Genomic DNA, 23,409 nt, shown 5'->3' on the forward strand with positions numbered 1-23,409 from the left:
TTGATTCTTGCTTTTATTTCTTGTGCTATGGGAGTCCTGTTGAGGCAGTCTGATCCTAAGCCGACATGTTGACGATCTGGACCTACTTTTTCTTCTATAATCTGCAGGGTCTCTGGTCTGATTCCGAGGTTCTTAATCCATTTTGAGTTTAGTTTCATGCATGGTGAGAGATATGGGTTTAGTTTCATTCTGTTGCATATGGATTTCCAATTCTCCTAGCACCATTTGTTGAAGAGGCTATCTTTTCTCCATTGCATATTTTTGGCACCTTTGTCTAGTATGAGAAAATTGTATTTATTTGGGTTTGTGTCCATGTCCTCTATTCTGTACCATTGATCTACCTGTCTATTTTGGTACCAATACCATGCCGTTTTTGTTACTATTACTTTGTAGTAGAGTTAAAGATCTGGTATTGCGATACCCCCTGCTTCGCTCTTACTGCTAAGGATTGCTTTAGCTATTCTGGGTTTCTTATTCTTCCAGATGAATTTCATAATTGCTTGCTCTATTTCTGTAAGGTACGTCATTGGGATTTTAATTGGAATTGCATTGAATCTGTATAGCACTGTTGGTAGTATGGCTATTTTGACAATATTAATTCTTCCTATCCAAGAACATGGGAGATCCTTCCATCTTCTAAGGTTTTCTTTAATTTCTTTCTTTAGTGTTCTGTAGTTCTCATTGTAGAGGTCTTTCACCTCTTTTGTGAGATTGATTCCCAAGTATTTTATTTTTTTCGAGGTTATTGTGAATGGTGTAGTTTTCCTAATTATTCTTTCCAAAGATTCATCACTTATGTATAAAAATGCATTAGATTTATGTACATTGATCTTATATCCCGCTACTTTACTGAATTCACTTATGAGTTCTAAAAGTTTTCTGGTGGAATTTCCTGGTTCCTCTAAGTATATAATCATATCATCAGCAAATAGGGGTAGTTTGAGTTCTTCTTTTCCTATTCGTATCCCTTTAATTTCTTTGGTCTGTCTAATTGCTCTGGCTAGAGTTTCAAGGACGATATTGAATAGAAGTGGTGAAAGAGGGCATCCCTGCCTTGTTCCAGTTTTTAGGGAGATTGCTTTCAGTTTTTCACCATTTAGAAGCTATTTTGAAGATCTATACTCCAACAAAATTGAAAATTTCGAAGACATCAACAGGTTTCTAGAGACATATGAATTGCCTAAACTGAACGAGGAGGACATACACAATTTAAATAGACCAATTTCAAGTAATGAAATAGAAGAAGTCATCAAAAGCCTACCAACAAAGAAAAGTCCAGGACCAGATGGGTTCTCAGCCGAGTTCTACAAAACCTTTAAAGAAGAGCTCATTCTAATATTTCTCAAAGTATTCCATGAAATAGAAGAGGAAGGAACCCTCCCAAACTCATTCTATGAAGCCAATATCACCCTGATACCTAAACCAGACAAAGACACATCGAGGAAAGAAAATTGCAGACCAAAATCCTTAATGAACATCGACGTAAAAATTCTCAACAAAATTTTAGCAAATTGCATACAAAAACATATTAAAAAGATAGTGCACCTTGATCAAGTGGGTTTCATCCCAGGGATGCAAGGTTGGTTCAACATCAGGAAATCAATAAATGTAATTCACCATATCAATAGACTTAAAGTCAAGAATCACATGATTATTTCAATAAATGCAGAAAAAGCATTTGATAAAATACAGCATCCCTTCATGCTCAAAACACTAGAAAAAACAGGGATAGTGGGAACATTCCTTAACATTGTAAAGGCCATCTATGCTAAGCCCATGGCTAATATTATTCTAAAATTTAATCATTTTATTACTGTTACTGCACTTCTGTGAAGTGTTTTGCTGTCTTCCTTCACTTTGTTTTTTTTTTATTGTTACAATTAATTTTATGTATTCTTTCAAGTGGAATTTTTCTTGATGCCACTCTTCTCATCTCCATTCTTCTCCCTTCTCTCTTCTTTATTTTCTTATTTTTTATGTCTCTTCCTCTGCCCATACCTTTTTCTTTCTTTTTTTCTCTTCTTCCAATATAAGTTAGTATAGGTACACTATCACTAATACTTAGCCTTTCATCCTATTCCGTATTACTTCACACCCACTTTTCTCATTGGTTAGTAACATTAAAGAGATCATTAGCAATAAGTTTTTAAAAATATGCTGATACATGGCTCTTCCATCACTACTGTTGCTGGGCCCAGTGGCACACATCTGTAATCCCAGCAGCTCAGCAGGCTGAGGCTGGATGGTTGTGAGTTCAATGCTGGCCTCAGCAACTTAGTGAGACCCTTTCTCTGGGGATGTGGTTAAGCACCCCTGGGTTTCTACCCCCAGTACAAAAAAAAAAAAATTACCAGTATGTTACTGGCAGTTACTCCCTCCTCTCAAAGCAGTGCTGGTGATGGAACTTAACACTTTCATTGAACAGGGAAGAAGGGAGGAAAGAATGAGAAAGGAAGAAAGAAACTATGATCAGAGTATCTAAGAATTCTTGTACAACAAAAGAGACCTAACTCAAGACTCATAGGTACCTAGGAAGGAGAAGATATATGGGCCAGTGGTTTGGTAACATATTCAGTGAAATAATAGCAAAAAAAAAAAAAAAAAAAGAGGCACAAAGTTTGAGAATGAGATGGACATCCAGATACTGGAGGCATTCAGAACCCCAAATTAAAAACACCAAAAAAGAACCTCTATACAACACATTGTAATTCAAATGCCTAAAGTACCAAACAAGGATAGAATTTTAAAAGAGTCTTAAGAGACAAACATCAGACCACAATTAGAGGTACACTAATCAGAATAATTTCTGATTTCTCAGCAGAAGCTACAATCAAGGAGGGCTTAGAAGCAGGTAAGATAAACAAATTCAGCTAAGTACTGGAACACAAAACCAACATAAAAACATCAATCGCTTTTCTTTATACCAATAATGAAGCTGCTGAAAAAGAAATCAAGAAAACAATTATATTCACAAAAGCCTCATAAAAACAATAAACAAAACAAACAAAAACAAGAAAAAAAGCCTACCTAGTAATAAATCTAACCAAAGAGGTGAAAGATCTCTCTAACAAAAATTAAAGAACACTGGAGAAACTGAAGAAGACATTAGAAGATGGAAATATCGCCCATGTTTTGGTCATGTGATTTATAGATTGATTCAATGTAATTACTATCAAAATACCAATGACATTCTTCAGAGAACTAGGAAAAGAAATCCCAAAATTCATATGAAAGAATGAAAGACCCAGAATAGCCAAAGCAATTCTGAGCAAAAAAGAGCAATGCTGAATGCATTACAATACCTCACTTCAAATTATCCCCACAGAGCTATGGTAACAAAACAGCATGGTACCAGCATAAAAAGAGACACGTAGACTAATGGAAGAGAAAAGAAGACACAGACAAACTCACACAGCAGATACCTGACAAAGGCACCAACAACATATACTGGGAAAAAGATAGCATTTTAAACTAATGGTGCTGGGAAAAATGTGTATCCATATGTATATCCCTCTGACTCTGCATAAATGTCAATGTAAAGTGAATCAAAAACCTAGAAATTAGACCAGAAAATTTACAATTGCAGAAAGAAAACATAGGAGAAACTCTAACAATACAGACGGACACAAAGATTTCCTCAATAGACTCCTAAAGCTCAGGAAATAATACTAAGAATGAAGAAATGGGATAGAGTCAAATTAAAAAGTTTCTATATAGCAAGCAAAGGAAACAAGTGTGAACAGAGGGCCTCAAAATAGAAGCAATTCTTTATCAGTTACTCTTCTAGCATTCAGAATATATGAAGAACTCAAAAAACAAAAACAAAAAACCTGACCAATAAGTGAGCAAATGAATGAAACAGATGTTTCTCAAGAATAGTAGTACAAATGGCCAACAAATGTATGAAAAAATGTTTAACACCTTTAGCAATCAGGGAAATGCAAATCAAAATTACACTGAGATTCCATCTCATTCTAGTTAGTATGGCAACCATTAAGAATACAAATAACAATAAATACCAGTGAGGGTGTGAGGAAAAAGAAACTTTTACACACTGTTCATGGGAAAGTAAATTAGTATAATCACATAGAAAACAGCATGGAACTTCCTCAAAAAACTAAGAATGCAACCACATATGATCCAGTCATAGCACTTCTCAGTATTTATCCAAAAGTCACCATACTATAGTGACACATACACACCCATGTTTACAGCAGCACAATTCACAATAATCAAGTCATGGAACCAGATTGGGTATCTATCAGTAGATGAATGGCTAAAGAAAATGTCATAAATATACACAATGAAGTTTTATTCAGCCATAAACAAGAAAGAAATTATGTCACTTACAAGAAAACAGATGGAACTTTAGAGCATCCTGTTCGGTGAAATAAGCAAAGCTCAGCAAATCAGGGGTCACATTTTTTCTCAAATGTGCAGGTTATAGAGAAGGGAAAAAAGAGATCTCATGAAAATAGAAAGAAGACCAATAGGGTACAAGATCAAAGTCAGGAGGAGAGAGAAGTGGAGAGCTAGAAGAGGTACTGGGGAGTGAAACTGATAAAATTATATTACGTACATGAACAAATACGTCACAACGAAACCAACTAGTATATATGATTATTAGGCATTGATAAAAATTTTTAAAAAGAAACACATACATAAACATATAGGTATGGATATAGAAAAAAATTTGTTTATAGACTAGTTCTGAAAGGATATACAAATAAGAAAGCATTAGTTATCCCCAGAGAACATAACCACGTAACTGAAGAAACATTTTTATCACATATCCTTTTATGCTTTTGTGTTTTCTAGCACATGACTACACACCATTTTTTAAAAATTAAGTTTAAATAAAAAGGTTTTTTTGTTGCTGTTTGTTTTGAGAGAGGGTCTTGTGCTATATGCCCTGGCTGGTCTCATATTTATAATCCCTTTGCCTCAGCCTCCTGAGCAGCTGGGATTACAGGAATGTGCCACAATGTTTGGCAGTAAATTAAGTTTAAAGTTTCAACTTTAATAAAGTTCTTTAAAAAACAGAGCATGAAGAAACTGATCAACCCAGGAAATTTCACTTTTCTTTACAAGCTTTATTATTTTCCAAATTTCATTGATCATTCAACATTTGATCAGAAATTCTCACTTAAAAAACCAGTTATCATCTGAAAAATTTTAAATATGAATAAACATAGATTAAATATAAAACTTGTGAATTCTCAGTATCTGTTAATACTATTTTGTATTTGAAGAATTTTAATCAGAAACTTAAAATATTCTAAACTTTTACAAAGCATACTGTAATGCCACACTCATATTACCATCCTGTTCATTTTTAAAGGTCTGTTCCACTGAAGGACTCAGATTCAGTCACAATGCTGGAAACACAGTCTGTCTGTCTTATTTTTAAAAGCTTTAAAGCAACCAATGATGTCAATGGTTTTGTTTGCTCTGTTGCTGTTTGGAGTTGTTAATAAATGTGTATCCTTTATGAGTAAAAGAATATGTGAGTTCAGACAGTAATTCAGAGGTCAACTATGTGGACAGAGCATTCCTTTTTCCCACTCCAACTTTGATGAGCAACTACGGAGGCCCACTGGAGTCTTAGTCTTACTCTAAGCAAATAACTGGCAAAACAGACACTTGAAATTAAGGTCACCAATGAATGGCCAATAATTAATCACAAATACTAATTTAAAGGGGGGAGGGGTGAAAAGTGGGCCTGGAGATTACAAAAGCTATAGCAAAGAAGGCAAACTGAATGAGATGGGAAGTTCTTCAGAGCCTGGGTCAGCTAAGTTCAGAGAGTTCCAAATCTGTCATATACTTGGGAATAATATTACACTGTGGGTGGACAGAGCTCTCATGCTACAGAAGAAAGTCAGCTCACTTCCTTAAACTACTGCCAGAGTAATTTAGTATGGAAAAGAACTGAAACCAATACTAGACTCTTATCTAAAATACTATATTGTATATCCCAGTAAATTAAGCCTTCATCTTGAAGGAAGTCTTCACTAAAAATTAATTTCAACTCTGTGACAAAAATGAAACAGTTATTTTAGATAATGAACAGTCACAAAAATGCTGAGAGAAATATTGGTTGTTAGCTTATACCATGTTAAAATACAGTACTACTTTTCCTAGAATTCTGATGATTACATCTATAGTAGCAGTAACTTGTGGGCATAAGGATCAGAGAAACCTCCATCACTCCATGAATCTTCAAATCAATTCATTCTGCCTCTAAAAGTAGAGGAGAAAGAAGTTTTGCATCTGTGTTTCCTAGTCACTTCAAAATACTATGTCATTATCTGCCTTCACAATCTTCTAAATTGACAGGTTTATATTCCATCATTTTTATCAATAAAATGGGGAGATGTGTACATTCCTCTGAAATTCTTTTTAAGGTGTTATAATAAGCCCATTTTAGAAAGTCAAGACTAGAATTCTGAAAAGACATATACTAAGCTCAAGATCTCAAAATGCATAAAAAATAATTTAAGACCAGATTATATCAAGAGTATTTCCAAATTACAGTTTACATAAAATGATTCTAGGGCTAGGAATATAGCTCAGTGGTAAAGAACATCCTTATTAGCATGTTTAAGGCCCTGGGTTTGATTCCTGGCATCACACACACAGACAGACAGACAGACACACACACACACACACACACGATTCTAAAGTGATTTTTTCTTTATACTGAGACATCACTATAACCTCTAATACCAAATTTTCTGGGCCACAAAAGCTAACTAGAAACTGAGTTAAAATTTAGTTTAAAAATATAATTACACAAAATATAGACATTTCTGGCAGTTTATGATACTGTATATTGTGCTTATTATGTTTAAACATTTGACTTTGGAGAAACATTATATTCAACTTTTTATTTGCTATCTGGTTCTAATTCAAAAATCAACCTAGTACAGAACTGTTCACTTAATCCAATTTACTAATTCATACCTTTTTTTTTTTTAACTGCAGGAGGTAATTGTTTTTCTTTGTTATTTTTATGGACGATGCTACTTAAACCTGCTATTCAGTTAGCAAAAACTCACTGACAAGGAACTAAAGCTAAACATTGCTAAAGTCAAAACGTATTTGGATATAAAGAAAATCAATGGATAAATCTACTAGAAATACTTAAAAGAAGCTGCTGCTACCAAATGAGACTAGAAAAATTATTAACAGCAACTTAGAAATTGTTGTTAAAATACCTAGTGACTTCCCAGTAATTTTAAATACTCACCGTTGGCAGATAGGAAGCGCCTGGATCTAATAAGCTTACAGCTTCATTCTGCATTGTATTCTGCTGTGTAATTGCATCTTCTCGCTTTCGCTCTTTCTGCCCTGCTTCATCATCTTCATATTCATCTAAGCACTGAAAAAAAGAATAGTTTCTGTTTTATTTCCACATATAATAGAACTGTTAAGTTTTGATGATATATGAAAATGTATTTGATAGCACTATAAACCTGTGCATTCAGAACTATTTTACACTATAAAGATGCTCTTTTCAGCAATATACACACTTAATTCTTATAAATTAAATCCTTTGCTTAAAACTGGTGTCTCCACATTCATATGCCTGGCAACATATCTCTTCCCTAAGCTCTCATCACCAGATACAAGGTTTCTTATAGAGATGAGGTTCACTTGTTCTTTATTAGTCATTCAACAAGTACTGTGTTCTGTCCTAAATAAAGCATTTTACTGAGGGTGACAAAAACAGAGACATTGAATGTATAATCTAGTAAAGAAGATATGACACACAAATATAGCTTAGTGAGTAAAGCCATTTTCTAGTTTAGTACTACTGCCTATGAGAACAAAAAAGAATATTCTCACTGGGGGAGTTAGTAAAGACTATTAAAAAAACCTGTAATTTAAGGCTGGATATAATTTGGAACTACAGATATGAAGAATTTCCGGTGATAAGAACAGCATACTGAAAAAGGTATATAAAGGGGCTGGGGTTGTGGCCTCATACATTTGAAGCACTAGTTTTGATCCTCAGCACCACATAAAAAATAAATAAGTAAATAAAATAAAGATACTGTATTAACCAAAGTATATAAAAAAGGGTTGCTAAAAATCTGAATCAATATCAGCAATTACTTACCTCCATGAAAACAATAGAAACAAGCCTACCCATTAAATTCATTATGGGATGGCTTATCTGTCCCTTGCAACATATTTCTAACCAATACACTAACCTAAATGGCTCTGTGAGAGACCAAAAAAGAAAAAAGGTCTATGCCAGCATTGTTTACAAAGACACTAAGTCACTGACCAAAGCACTGTGTGTGTGTGTGTGTGTAGGGTGGGGGGCAGGGAAGACGACAATAGGACGAAGAAATTGTCATATGAGGAAAAACAGAAGCCACTAATGCAAACTAAGCTGGGTCACTGAAGTATCTAGAAAAACAGGAAGAACATAGTAAAGGTAGCAGCAATTCAAAGACAAGTTCTACAATAAGGAACATGGAAGAAAGGATCTGTCATAGGACAGAATGGAAGGAAAAACAAAAGGAACAAGCAGGTTGAGATTTCAGAGAATGCTCAGGGTCCTCTTCTGAAATGCTTATATATGTATAACCTAGTCCTCCCTTATCACAAAAGCCTCTGAGAACTGGGGCTTAAGGAAACTGTACAGAAAAATTATGATACTGTGGCTAATATCAGTGCTATAAAAAATGTTCTTGACTCTAATCCAGGAGATTAGTGTCTTCTGCCAAGATTCACCAGATAACATACAAGTCTGCAGATAAGGTGAGATTGCAGCAACTCAATTGTTAAGGTAAGGACTAGAAAGGTCAATACTCCAATCACTAAGAAATATAAATAATAAATAACCTGAGAAGTCTAGATTTTTCCCCACATGGCACAGAAAGATATTAGAGTATTAGAGTTCCTTGGAATAAAAGTACAACATATTCAAAGCTGTTTTTAGAAAAAGAGCCTTAGTATAGCAATTCAGAGTACAGATTAACAGGAACAGGGATCAAGTGGAGAGACCAGCCCAGTTCTGTGGTACATGCCTGTAATCCCAGTGGCTTGGGAGGCTGAGGCAGGAGAACCGTGAGATCAAAGCCAACCTCAGCAAGACAATAAGCAACTCAGTGAGACCCTGTGTCTAAATAAAATACAAAAAAGGTCTAGGGATGTAGCTCAGTGGTTGAGTGCCCCTGAGTTCAATCCCTGGCACCCCTACCCTGAAGAAAGTGGAAAGACTAGTTAAACAACACAGTAGGCAATTTAATACTACAAGAAATATATATTCTAGAAATGGTGGTTCTGGAGAGAGAGACCAAGATGGCGGACTAGAGGGTGACTGCATCTCATGTCACTCCAGAACTCAGGATTCAAGAAGAAGAGGTATCGAGAGACTCAGGATCAACTCAGAGACACTGAGTGAGTCTCTCCCACTGAGTGAGGCTTCCCAGCCAGGGCAGTAGTCCTGGAATGCAGGGAACTTCCTGGAGAAGAGTTGCCCACTGAGACTCCCTGCTGGAGCTGTGAACCCAGACAGCCGAGAGAATCACAGAGGAGGGCTGCCCAGCAAGAGGCTTCTACGCAGAGCTAGGCTCCCCGTCCCAGGAGGTAGTTCTGGACCCCAGGGAACAACACAGAGGAGGGCTGCCCAGCGAGAGACTCACTTGCAGAGAGAGGCTCCCTGGCCCAGGTGGTAGTTCCAGACCGAAGAGAACTTCTTGGAGGAGAGCTGCCCAGTGAGACTTCCTCACCAGGTGAGTCTTCCCCACCAGGGGAGGCTTTCCTACTGCCCAGCGAGAGGCTCTGGCCCAGAGCGAGGGTCCCAGGCCTGGGAGGCAGGACCAGACCACAGGCAGCTTCTTGAAAGAGATGCCCAACGAAAGACTCACTTGCAGGGCGAGGCTCCCCAGTCCAGGAGGTAGGTCTGGACCTCTGGGAAAGTCACAGAGGAGGGCTGCCCAACCCAGGCAGTAGTTCTGGACTGAAGGGAACTTCTCAGAGGAGAGCTGCTCAGCGAGACTTCCCCTCCGGGTGAGTCTTCCCCACCGTGCGAAGTTTTCCCATCAGGGCAGTAGAACCAGAGACATAGGCCCAGACCAGCCATGCCCCAGCCCACAGTCTAGACCCCTTTGGCTGACTATCGGTCAACAAGTGGAGGCACCTCTGCCCACTAGCAGGGAATATACCCCACCTGAAGGACACCACCCCTAGAGGGGCAGCTTCCTTGCATTATCAAGTTCCTCCAAGACTTCAGGCTACTGAAGGCTAGGAGGTGAGTTATTGGAAATCTACAGGGACACTATAAGTCAATGGAGGAAATCTGCAATATCTCCAAGTTTCACTACTAGAGGGGAAGATACCTGAGCAATATGAGAAAACAAGGGAAGAAATTGTCCCAAACAAACCTAGATGCTACAGCAATAAAATCCAATGACAGCATGCCAGAAGAAATGTCAGAAAGGGAGTTCAGAATGTACATAATTAAAATGATCAGAGAAGCAAAAGATGAGATGAAAGAGCAAATGCAGGCTTTGAATGACCGCACCAAACAATAGTTAAAGAGCAAATGTGGGAAGCAAAAGATCATTTCAGTAAAGAGTTAGATATACTGGAAAAAAAAAAAAAAAACAGAAATTCTTGAAATGAAGGAAACAATAAACCAAATTAAAAACTCCATAGAAAGCATAACCAATAGTATAGAACACATGGAAGACAGAACCTCAGACACAGAAGACAAAATGTTAAATCTTGAAAACAAAGTTGATCAAACAGAGAAGATGGTAAGAAATCATGAACAGAATCTATAAGAATTATGGGATATCATGAAAATGCGAAATTTAAGAATTACTGGGATTGAGGAAGGCATAGATAAACAAACCAAAGGAATGAACAATCTATTCAATGAAATAATATCAGAAAATTTCCCAAATCTGAAGAATGGAAAATCAAGTACAAGAGGCTTTTAGGACTCCAAATATACAAAATTACAACAGACCCATACCAAGGCACGTTGTAATTTAAATACCTAACATACAAAATAAAGACAGAATTTTAAAGACTGCAAGAGAAAAAAATCAAATTACATTCAGGGGGAAACCAATACAGATATCAGCAGATTTTTCAATCCAGACCCTAAAAACTAGAAGGGCCTGGAACAACATTTTTCAAACTCTGAAAGAAAACGAATGCCAACCAAGAATCTTATACCCAGCAAAACTTACCTTCAGATTTGACGACGAAATAAAATCCTTCCATGATAAATAAAAGATAAAAGAATTTATGAAAAGAAAGCCGGCACTACAGAACATTCTCAGCAAATATTCCATGAAAGAAATGAAAAACAATATAACTCAGCAAAGGGAGGAAGTACCCTAAAGGAATAGCCAAATAAAGGAGAAACCAAGTCATGTCAAAAAACAAAAATGAGCCAAATGACCAGGAATACAAATCATATTTCAGTAATAACCCTGGATGTTAATGGCCTGAACTCATCAATCGAAAGACATAGACTGGCAGATTGGATTAAAAAGAAAGATCCAACAATATGCTGCCTGCAAGAGACTCATATCATATCATAGAAAGAGATACCCAAAGACTAAAGGTGAAAGGATGGGAAAAAATATACTATGCACATAGACTCAGCAAAAAAAGCTGGAGTATCCATCCTCTTATCAGATAATGTGGACTTCAAGCCAAAGTTAGTCAGAGGGGATAAGAAGGACATTTCATACTGCTTAAGGGAAGCATAAATCAGCAATACAAAATAATCATAAATATCTATGCCCCAAACAGTGGCTCATCCATGTACGTCAAACAAATACTTCTCAATTCCAGAAATCAAATAGACCACAACACAATAATACTAGGCGATTTTAACACACCTCTCTCACCACTGGACAGATCTTCCAAACAAAAATTGAACAAAGAAACCACAGATCTCAATAACACAATGAATAATTTAGACTTAACAGACATATATAGAATATACCATCCAACAAAGAGTGAATACACTTTGTTCTCAGCAGCACATGGATCCTTCTCTACAATAGACCATATATTATGCCACAAAGCTACTGTTAGCAAATACAAGAAGACAGAGATACTACCTTGTTTTCTATCAGATCATAATATATTGAAATTAGAAATACATGAGAATAAACAGAAACTACTCCTACACCTAGAGATTAAATAATATGCTACTGAATGATGAATGGATAACAGAAGACATCAGGGGGGAAATTTTAAAAGTCTTAGAGGGAAAAAAGAACAAAGATACATCATATCAAAATCTCTGGGACACTATGAAAGCACTACTTAGAGGAAAATTTACTTCATGGGGTGCATTCAATAAAAGAAAAAAAAAATCAACAAATAAACACCCTAACACTACAGCTCAAAGCCCTAGAAAAAGAAGAACAGACCAACACCAAAAGCAGTAGAAGACAGGAAAGAGTTAAAATCAGAGCTGAAATCAATGAAATTGAAACAAAAGAAACAATAAAAAAAATTGACAAAATAAATAGTTGGCTCTTTGAAAAAAATAAACAAAATTGATAAAACCTTAGCCACACTAACAAAGAAGGAGAGAGAAAACTCAAATTACTAAAATTCGGAATGAACAAGGAAATATCACAACAGACATGAGTGACATACAAAACTCAATTAGAAGCTATTTTGAAAATCTATATTCCAACAAAATCGAAAACCTTGAAGACATCAACAGGTTTCTAGAGACATATGAATTACCTAAACTGAACCAGGAGGACATACACAATTTATTTATTTATTTATTTTTTTTTTTGCGGTGCTGGGGATCGAACCCAGGGCCTTGTGCATGCAAGGCAAGCACTCTACCGACTGAGCTATCTCCCCAGCTCCATACACAATTTAAATAGATCAATTTCAAGTAATGGAATAGAAGAAGTCATCAAAGGCCTACCAACAAAGAAAAGTCCGGGACCAGATGGGTTCTCAGCCAAGGTCTACAAAACCTTTAAAGAAGACCTCATTCCAAAACTCCTCAAAATATTCCATGAAACAGAAGAGGAGGGAACCCTTCCAAACTCATTCTATGAAGCCAATATCACCCTGATACCTAAACCAGAGACACATCGAGAAAAGAAACTTTCAGACCAATATCCTTAATGATTATTGATGCAAAAATTCTCAACAAAATTTTAGCAAATCGTATACAAAAATATATTTAAAAGATAGTATACCATGATCAAGTGGGTTTTCTCCCAGGGATGCAAGGTTGGTTCAACATTCAAAAATCAATAAATGTAATTCACCATATCAACAGACTTAAAGTCAAAAATCACATGATTATTTCAATAGATGTAGAAAAAGCATTTAATAAAATGCAGCACCCCTTCATGCTCAAAACACTAGAAAACATAGGAATAGTAGGAGCATTCCTTAACATTATAAAGGCTATCTATGTAAGCCCATTGCCAATATCATTCTAAATGGTAAAAAACTGTAAGCATTCCCCCTAAAAACTGGAACAAGACAGGGATGCCCTCTTTCATCACTTCTATTCAACATTATCCTTGAAACTCTAGTCAGAGCTAGGCAGATCAAAGAAATTAAAGGGGTACAAATAGGAAAAGAAGAACTCAAACTATCCCTATTTTCTGATGACACGATTATATATTTAAAGGAACTGGGAAATTCCAGAAAATTTTCAGAACTCATAAGTGAATTCTGTGAAGTAGCAGGATATAAGAACAATGCTCATAAATCTAATGCATTTTTATGCATAAGTGATGAATCCTCAGAAAGAGAAGTTAGGAAAACTACCCCATTCACGATAGCCTTGAAAAAAAATAAAATACTTAGGAATCAATCTAACAAGAGGTGAAAGACCTCAACAATGTGAACTACAGAACACTAAAGAAATTAAATTAAACCTTAGAAGATGGAAAGATCTCCCATGCTCCTGGATAGGAAGAATTAATATTATCAAAATGGCCATACTACCAACAGTGCTGTACAGATTCAATGTAATTCCAATTAAAATCCCAATGACATACCTCACAGAAATAGAGCAAGCAATCATGGAATTCATCTGGAAGAACAAGAAACCCAGAATAGCTAAAGGAATCCTCAGCAGGAAGAGTGAAGCAGGGGGTATCACAATACCAGAACTTCAACTCTACTACAAAGCAATAGTAACAAAAACGGCATGGTATTGGTACCAAGATAGACAGGTAGATCAATGGTACAGAATAGAGGACACGGACACAAACCCAAATAAATACAATTTTCTCATACTAGACAAAGGTGTCAGAAACATGCAATTGAGAAAAGACAGCCTGTTCAACAAACGGTGCTGGGAAAACTGGAAACCATATGCAGCAGAATGAAACTAAATCCCTATCTCTTATCCTGCACAAAACTCAACTCAAAATGGATCAAGGACCTTGGAATCAGACAAGAGACCTTGCATATTACAGAAGAAAAAGTATGCCCAAATCTTCAACATGTCGGCTTAGGATCAGACTTCCTTAACAGGACTCCCATAGCACAAGAAATAAAAGCAAGAATCAATAACTGGGATAGATTCAAACTAAAAAGCTTTCTCTCAGCAAAGGAAACTATCAGCAATGTGAAGAGAGAGCCTACAGAGTGGGAGAAAATCTTTGCCACTAATACTTCAGATAGAGCACTAATTTCCAGAATATATAAAGAACTCAAAAAACTCTACACCAAGAATACAAATAACCCAGTCAACAAATGGGCTAAGGAAATGAACAGACGCTTCACAGAAGAAGATCTACAAGCAATCAACAGACACATGAAAAAATGTTCAACATCTCTAGTAATAAGAGAAATGCAAATCAAAACCATCCTAAGATTCCATCTCACCCCAATTAGAATGGCGGTTATCAAGAATAGCAACAATAGGTGTTGGCAAGGATGTGGGGAAAAAGGTACACTCATACACTGCTGGTGGGGCTGCAAATTAGTGCAACCACTCTGGAAAGCAGTGTGAAGATTCCTTAGAAAACTTGGAATGGAACCACCATTTGACCCAGCTATCCCTTGGCCTATACCCAAAAGACTTAAAAATCAGCATACTATAGTGATGCAGCCATATCAATGTTCACAGCTGCTCAATTCACAATATCCAGATTGTGGAACCAACCTAGATGCCCTTCAATTGATGAATGGATAAAGAAACTGTGATACACACACACACACACACACTGGAATATTATTCAGTCATAAAGAAGAATAAAATTATGGCATCTGCAGGCAAATGGATGAAATTGGAGAATATCATGCTAAGTGAGATAAGCCAATCTCAAAAAACCAAAGGGCGAATGATCTCGCTGATAAGCAGATGGTGATACATAATGGGGAGTGGGAGGGAGGCAAGAATGGAGGAATTCGGAACTGTATAGAGGGAAAAGAGGGGTGGGAGGCATGGGGGGAAGGAAAAAAAAATGAATAAAACACCATTACCCTATGTAAATGTATGATTACATAAATGGTTCGCCTCTACTTCATGTACAATCAGAGAAACAAGTTGTACCCAATTTGTTTACAATAAAATATATTTTTTCTAGGAAAAAATATAATTAAAAAATCTAATAAATGATAAAAAGTGTTAATCACTCCTGATTAGAAAAAGAATCTCTCCTATCCCACTCCAACCTGTCAACATACGCGCGCGCACGCACACACACACACACACACACACACACACACACACATTCAGGATTGAGCCCAGGGCCTTGCACATGCTAGACAGATGCTCTATCTCTAAGCTACATTTCCAGCCACTTTTTATATTTTGATTTTAAAACAGGGTCTTACTAAGTTGCCCAGACTCACGCACCACTGTGCCTGGCTCTCTTAAGACTTTAAGAAATTCTCAAATCAATAGGTTTACTGACAAAATATCAACAACATTTAAGACAATGATATCCACCATCAATCCTGTTATGGAAGTGCTAGGTGATAAAATTAGGTAAGAGGAATAACAGGTTTCAGCATTAGAACGGAAGCAAAATTTCCATCACTATAGATGCTATGATTTTATTATTAACAAATACTTTACAGTATTTTAAAAGATGGCTATTTCAGTAAGTTTTCAAAAATAAATAGCTGTCCAAAGTAGCATCAATATGTAATATTAAGACAAGGGATCAACCATGTCACGCACAGTGGGAGTTAAGAAAAGTAAAAGATGGGGGTTGGGGGACACATACAAGATCCCATCTCTACTTTTATACTCTTTTCTATTTTGTAAAAGCAACCATTCCTCATTCTCCAAGATGTGGACTGCAAAATTCCCTGACCATATGATCTAATGTTAGCTTAATTCTAAAATGTAATTTTAGAATTCTAAAATTACAAGAGTTGTTTCGTAACCACCCCCACCAAAAAAAAAAAAAAAAAAAAAAAGGCAGGCAGGGAGCCACTAACGCCCTGACACTGAGATGTGCTTTTCTTTATCTTTTTTTTTTTTGCATTTTGTGAGACCCAATCCGAACACTAACCCTTCCTCTACCCATTTCTTCAAAAAAAAAAAATGTAGATTTCCTTATCAGCACATTCAAAAAATAAATAAATAAAAATAAATAACTTGGGCTGGGGTTGTGGCTCAGTGGAAGAGCACTTGCTTAGCATGTGTGAGGCACTGGGTTCGATCTTCAGCATCACATATAAATAAAAAAAAATAAAGGTCCTTTGACAACTTAAAAAAAATTTTAAAAATGAGTAACTGTAAATGTTTGATAAATGAATGAATTATCACGATGAGACAAATCAGGACAATGGTCTGTATACTCTCACTTAAAATTCGGAATGTTCTTTTCCCATGGCAACATTGTTACTTGCTGACCTGGAAACCTATTCATCTCACATAACATCTCTGCAGTGAGAATGTGTATCTTACATTCCAGGCTGCTTTCAGAATAGGGATTACTTGATAAATCACTTCCCTCCAAAGGTCAGCTAGCATCCAGTGGAGTTCTTTTAGCCACAAGTATCCTAAAAATCCTTAAGCTGTTTTACGTAGTTGGGATAAATAAATACATCTGGAGAAACAAATTGGTGGAAATAGCAAAAAATAGAAGAATCCCAGAAGCTGTTATACTTAAGGGCAGAAGTGAATATCTCCTCATTCCTTTTTTCAACTATGTTGTACATTAAAAGAGATGTACCATCTCTTAACTACAGATTTACTGATGAACACTGGGTTGTTCATTTTTGCTTTAAGAAAAAAAAAATTAGAAAGTCTTTACATATAACTATTATAACCCTTTATATACAGCTTTTTGTGTATGTGCATTTTTTTCTGAATAGTTTGTTAAGAGCAGAATTGCTGGCTCAAAGGGTAAATGGTAGATACTGTCAAATTCCATTCCACAAAGGTTGTACAGTTTTGAATTTACTCCAGCATGACATTACCTGTTCTCCCAACATACATTTAAAAAATTTTTTTAAATTTTTTCTACTTAGGTATACTAGAGTTACACAGATAATGTGATCATATACACACATTGGGTACTAATGTCCAATCCTTTCTACTATCATTCCTACCCCCACGACCTTTCCCCTCCTTTTCCTCCCCGCTGTCTAGTCCAAAATACCTCTATCATTCCCCTGCCCATTACTATTAATTAGCATTTACATATCAGAGAAAATATTTCACATTTGGTTCTCTTGGGTTGGCTTATTTTGCTTAGCATGATAGTCTCCAGTTCCATCCATTTACCAGCAAATGCCATAATTTCATTCTTAAGGCTGAGTAATATTCCATTGTGTATATTTTTTAATCCAGTCATCTGTTGAAGGGCACCTAAATTGGTTCCATAGCTAAGCTATTGTGAATTGAGTGGCTATAAACATTGATATGTCTGCGTCACTGTAGTATGCTGATTTTTAGTCCTTCGGGTACGTTATGGTTTGGATGTGAGAGGTACCCCAAAAGCTCATGTGTTAGACAATGCAAGAAGGTTCAGAGGAGGAAATGATTGGACTGTAAGAAACTTAATCCAAATCAGTCAATTAATCCCCTGATAGGGATTAACCGAGTGGTAACTGAAGTGTTAGGGTGTGGATGGAGGAGATAGGAATTGGGGAGCGTGCCTTTGGGGTATACATTTGTATCTGGCCAGTGAAGTCTCTCTCCTGTGCTTCCTGATCACCATGTAAGCTGCTTCCCTCTGCCACACTCTTCCACCATGATGTTCTGCCTCACCTTGAGCCCCAAGGAATGAAGCTGGCCGTCTATGGACTAAGACCTCTGAAACTTGAACCCTCAAATAAACCATTCTTCCTTTACAGTTGTTCTCGTTGGGTCAGTTAGTCAAGCAGCAAAAAAGCTAAAACAGGTATAAACCTAGGAATGGGATGACTGGGTTAAATGGTGGTTCCATTCCAAGTTTTTTGAGGAATCTCCACACTGTTTTCCATAGTGGTTGTACCAATTTGCAGTCCCACCAGCAATATATAAGTGTACCTTTTACCCCACATCTTTGTCAACATTTATTGTTGTTTGTATTCTTGATGATTGCCATTCTGACCGGAGTGAGATGGAATCTTAGTGTAAATTTCATTTGCATTTCTCTAATTGCTAGAGATGCTGAAAATTTTTTCATGTATTTGTTGATTAATTTTATTTCTTCTTTTGTGAAGTGTCTGTTCTGTTCCTTTTCCCGTTTAGTGATTGGGTTATTTGGGTTGTTTTTGGAGTTAAATTTTTTGAGTTCCTTACATACCCTGGAGATTAATGCTGTATCTGAGGTGCATGTGGCAAAATTTTTTTTCCCATTCTGTAGGCTCTCTCTTCATGTTATTGTTTCCTTTGCCGTGAAGAAGTTTTTTAGTTTGATTTCATCCCATTTATTTACTGATTCCTTTTTTTTCCCCCTCCTTGATATCAGGGACTGAACCCAGGGGCACTTAATCACTGAGCCACTTATATTTAGAGACAGGGTCTCACTGAGTTACTTAGAGCTTCACTAAGTTGCTGAGGATGGCTTTGAACTTGAGATTCTCTTGCCTCAGCCTCCCAAATTGCTGGAATTAAGGCTTCTGTCACACCATGTCTGGCCTGTTTATTGATTCTTGATTTTACTTCTTGCACTTTAAGACTCTTGTTAAGGAAGTCCTTTCCTAAAGCTGACATGGTGGAGATTTGGGCCTACTTTTTCATCTAGTAGGCACAGGGTCTCTGCTCTAGGGCCTAAGTCTTGGATCCACTTTGAGTTGATTTTTTGCAAGGTGAGAGATAGGGGTTTGATTTCATTTTGCTACATATGGATTTCCAGTTTTCCCAGAACCATTTGTCGAATAGCTATCTTTTCTTCAAAGTGTTTATGGCATCTTTGTCTGAGACAACTGTATTTATGTGGGTTTGTCTCTGTGTCTTCTATTCTGTACTATTGGTCTACATATCAGTTTTGGTGCCAATACCATGACATTTTTGTTACTATGGCTCTGTAGTATAATTTAAGGTCTGGTATCGTGATGCCCCCTGCTTCATATTTCTTGCTAAGGATTGTTATGGCTATTCAGGGACTCTTTATTTTTCCAAATGAATTTCATCATTGCTTTTTCCTAGTTCTATGAAGAATGTTACTGGGATTTTAATAGCAATTGCATTAAATCTGAATAACACTTTTGGTAGTATGGCTATTTTGACAATGTTAACTCTTACCTATCCAAGAGCATGGGAGATCTTGTCATCTTCTAATGTCTGCTTCAATTTCTTTCATAAGTGTTCTGTAGTTTTCATTGTAGAGGTCTGTCACTTCTTTTGTTAGATTGATTCCCAAATATTTTATTTCTTTTGAGGCTATTGTGAATGGGGTAGTTTTCCTAATTTCTCTTTCAGAGGATTACTTACTGATGTATAGAAATGCATCTGATTTATGGGTATTAATTTTATATCCTGCTACTTTGCTGGAACATTTCTCATGGAATTTTTTTGAATCATCTAAATATAGAATCATGTCACCAGCAAATAGGGAGAGTTTGAGTTCTTCCTTTTCTGTTTGTATCACTTTCATTTCTTTCTTCTAACTGCTCTGGTTAGATTTTCAAGGACTATATTAAATACAAGTAGTGAAAGAGGGTATCCCTGTCTTGTTCCAGTTTTTAGAAGGAATGCTTTCAATTTTTCTCCCCCTTTAGAATGATGTTGGCCTTGGGTTTAGCATAGATAGTTTTTACAATGTTGAGGTATGTTCTTCCTATCCTTAGTTTTTCTAGTGTTTTGAACACAAAAGGGTGCTGTATTTTGTCAAATGCTTTCTCTACATCTATTGAAATGATCATATGATTCTTATTTTTAAGTCTAGATGTGATGAATTACATTTATTGATTTCCAGATGTTGAACCAGGCTTGCATTCCTGGGATGAACCCCACTTGATCATGGTACAATGTCTTTTTAATATGTTTTTGTATGTGATTTGCCAGAAGTTTATTGAGAATTTTTGCATCTATGTTCATCTTAGATATTGGTACTTTTTTTTTTTTTTTTAACTTTTAGGCAATATAACATGAGAAAAACTATCTCAATATAATTTTAGCATCTTTTGCTTTAATTGAAACTCATTCACATTTCTTCTGAGAGCTACTGTTACTTTCCTCGTCCATTTTTCTATAGGTTTTTCAGTTGTTTATATATCAGGGATGTATAAATTAAAGTGACCTGTGACAACATGAAGTGGTCTAACATATGTGTAATTGAAGATTCAGAGGGAGAGGAGACAGAAAAAAACTGAAGAAATAATAGGCAAATTTTATCCAAATTTGATGAAAATCATAAACACAGATCTAAGTTCAATAAGCCCAAAAGGATAAACATGAAAGAAATCATACACAAATTATTTTCTTAAATTAATACAGAAAAAGCCTTGAAAGAGGATGGAAGCAAACTATATACTAAGGCAGATAAGAATTAAAGCAGATTTATCAAAAGAAACTATGTAAGTCAGAAGACAATGGAAGGGCTTTGATGTATTAAGTTGAAAAGAAATTTCTATCAAACAAGAATTCTACGCACAGCGAAGTTTCAAAAATAAATGCAAAATAGACTTTTGCAAATAACAACGAAGTATTTTTAAAAAGTTAAATGAAGTTCCTTACTAGAGGAAAATGATACTGCATGGAAATTTAAAACCTTTAAAGAACTGAAGAGCATATAAAATGGTAAGTACATGAATAAATACAAGAAATTGTTTTTTTTTCTTCTTTTTGGCAATCCCCTTAACATACAATTGATTGTTTAAAGCAAAAATAATGATATTTTGTAAGATTTATAACACACAGAAAAGTAAAAAAGTATGGTAAAAATACAAAGGCAAGAAGCAAGATATAGATGGAGCAAGGTTCTTCCTCTACATATGACAAGGTATAATAGTACATAAAAACAGACTGTGATGAGTTAGTTACACATAGTGAACTCTAGAACGACCACCTAAAAAGCCATTCAAACAGGTATGATTGATTATCCAATACTGAAGAAAAATGGAATGATTTAAAAAATACCTGACCCAAATACAGACAAGAAAAGAAGGGGAAGACAGGGTAAGTAGAAAACAAATACCAAAATGAAAGATTTAAACCTAACCTCAATAATTATATTAAATACACATAATCTAGCCATTTCAATTGAAAGGTGAATGTTATAAGATTAAATAATAGAATAAAGCCCAAATATATGCAGTCTATAAGAAATACATTTAAACAAAAAGACACAAACAGGTTAAAAAGAAGAAGGCTGAAAAGAAGATATAACTTTAAGACATTAACAAAAGTGGGAATAGCTACATCAAATTGAATTACAGGATAATTAATATTATCAGAAATAAAGTTATCATTTCATAATGATAAAGGTGGTCAATATCAACTCTAAAAGATGTAAGTACCAAATAAAGGGGCTTCAGATCAAGTGAAGCAAAAAGAATTAAAAAGAGCAACAGACTAATCCACAAATATTGATGAAAATTTAGACACTTCTTTATCCATACCTGACACAAGTTGATGAAAGAAGAGTAGAGATACAAAAATTTTGAACCATGTCAATTAACTTGACTAATATTTATATAATATTCTGTAAGAGTAAGGGTTCAGAGTATAATACAGTGGTAGAGCACATACCAAGTATGTATACAGTCCTAGGTTCAATCTCCAGCACCAGACACACACACACACACAAACATAAAACCCACAAAAATAAGATCATACATAGTATGTTTGCCAAGGCAGAAAATTTTCTGAAACATAAACAACATCTGTACAACAAATGTTAAAATGAGTAAAATCATACAAAGAATGTTTTCTGACCAATAATGAATTTAAATAAGAAATCAATACCAGAAAGATATCTGAAATATCCTCTAAATATTTCTTTTTTTTTTGGGTGCTGGGGATCGAACCCAGGGCCTTGTGCTTGCAAGGCAAGCACTCTACCAACTGAGCTATCTCCCCAGCCCCTCCTCTAAATATTTCTAAGTAACTCTTAAGTGAAAAAAATTACAAATAGAAAATGAATTATTAAAAATTAGATTCAACTAAAGCAGTGTTTAAACATTTAACATTGAATATTTGTTAGAAAAAGTCTCAAATGAATGATTAGAGTTTTTATCATAAAAAGCTATAAAAGGAAAAATTAAACCAAAATACTGTAATTGGAAGGAAAAAGTATAAGTGAAAAAAAAAATCAGGGAAACTGAAAACAATAGATAAAGCAAATGAAACCAAAAGTAGTTCTCTGCAAATAATAAAATTAGTAAAACTCTAGCCAGACTGATCAGGAAGAAAAAGGAAAGACAGAAAATTATTACAACAAGTAAAAGTGGAATCATAACTAGAACTGATATCTGACAATGGTAAAAGATTAGAAGAATATTATGAAACACTTTGTGCCTGTAAATATGGTAAGTTTCATAAAACTGATAAAAGTAAAACCTTGAATGATCCTCTATCTAATAAAGAAAGTAAATTCATTTAAAAGTCTTCCTACAAAGAAAACTTCAAACTATATAGTTGGTAAGTTCTATCAAACATTTAAAGAAATACCAATGGAAAAAAATTCTTCCAGGAGGAGGAAATACTTCTGAACTTAGAAGTCAGCATTAATCTGAATACCCCCCTCCCAGGGGGAAAAAAAACCTGAATAAACAAGAACAGATCAATATATCTGGTAAATATAGACACAAAAATCTTCATAAAATTTCAGCAAAGGAAATAAAAAATAGAAAAGGATAACCATGACCAAAATAGGGTCTAATCCAGGAAAACATGGTTGGTTTATTGTTCAAGTATCAGCACAACTTGCCATCTTTACAGAATAAAGGGAAAAAAAGCACACATGTAAAATCATTAATATATTAAAAAGCATGACACAAACATACATCATCTTGATTAGCAATATTAATCAGGAA

The 23,409-nt window shown here is 35.5% G+C and overlaps 1 protein-coding gene across 3 annotated transcripts in view; it reads right to left on the bottom strand.

The window, feature by feature from the left end:
• The window catches only part of Pawr (pro-apoptotic WT1 regulator), a 123,476-nt gene that overhangs the window by 30,490 nt on the left and 69,577 nt on the right, over nt 1–23,409 (bottom strand). For all 3 annotated transcript variants that reach the window (XM_047551086.1, XM_047551088.1, XM_047551087.1), the window contains one exon: nt 7,253–7,384. In XM_047551086.1, coding sequence (XP_047407042.1) covers nt 7,253–7,384 — 132 coding nt within the window. The remainder of the gene's footprint in view (nt 1–7,252; nt 7,385–23,409) is intronic.

Source organism: Sciurus carolinensis, chromosome 4 (genome assembly GCF_902686445.1).
Source record: "Sciurus carolinensis chromosome 4, mSciCar1.2, whole genome shotgun sequence".
Lineage (NCBI taxonomy): Eukaryota > Metazoa > Chordata > Mammalia > Rodentia > Sciuridae > Sciurus > Sciurus carolinensis.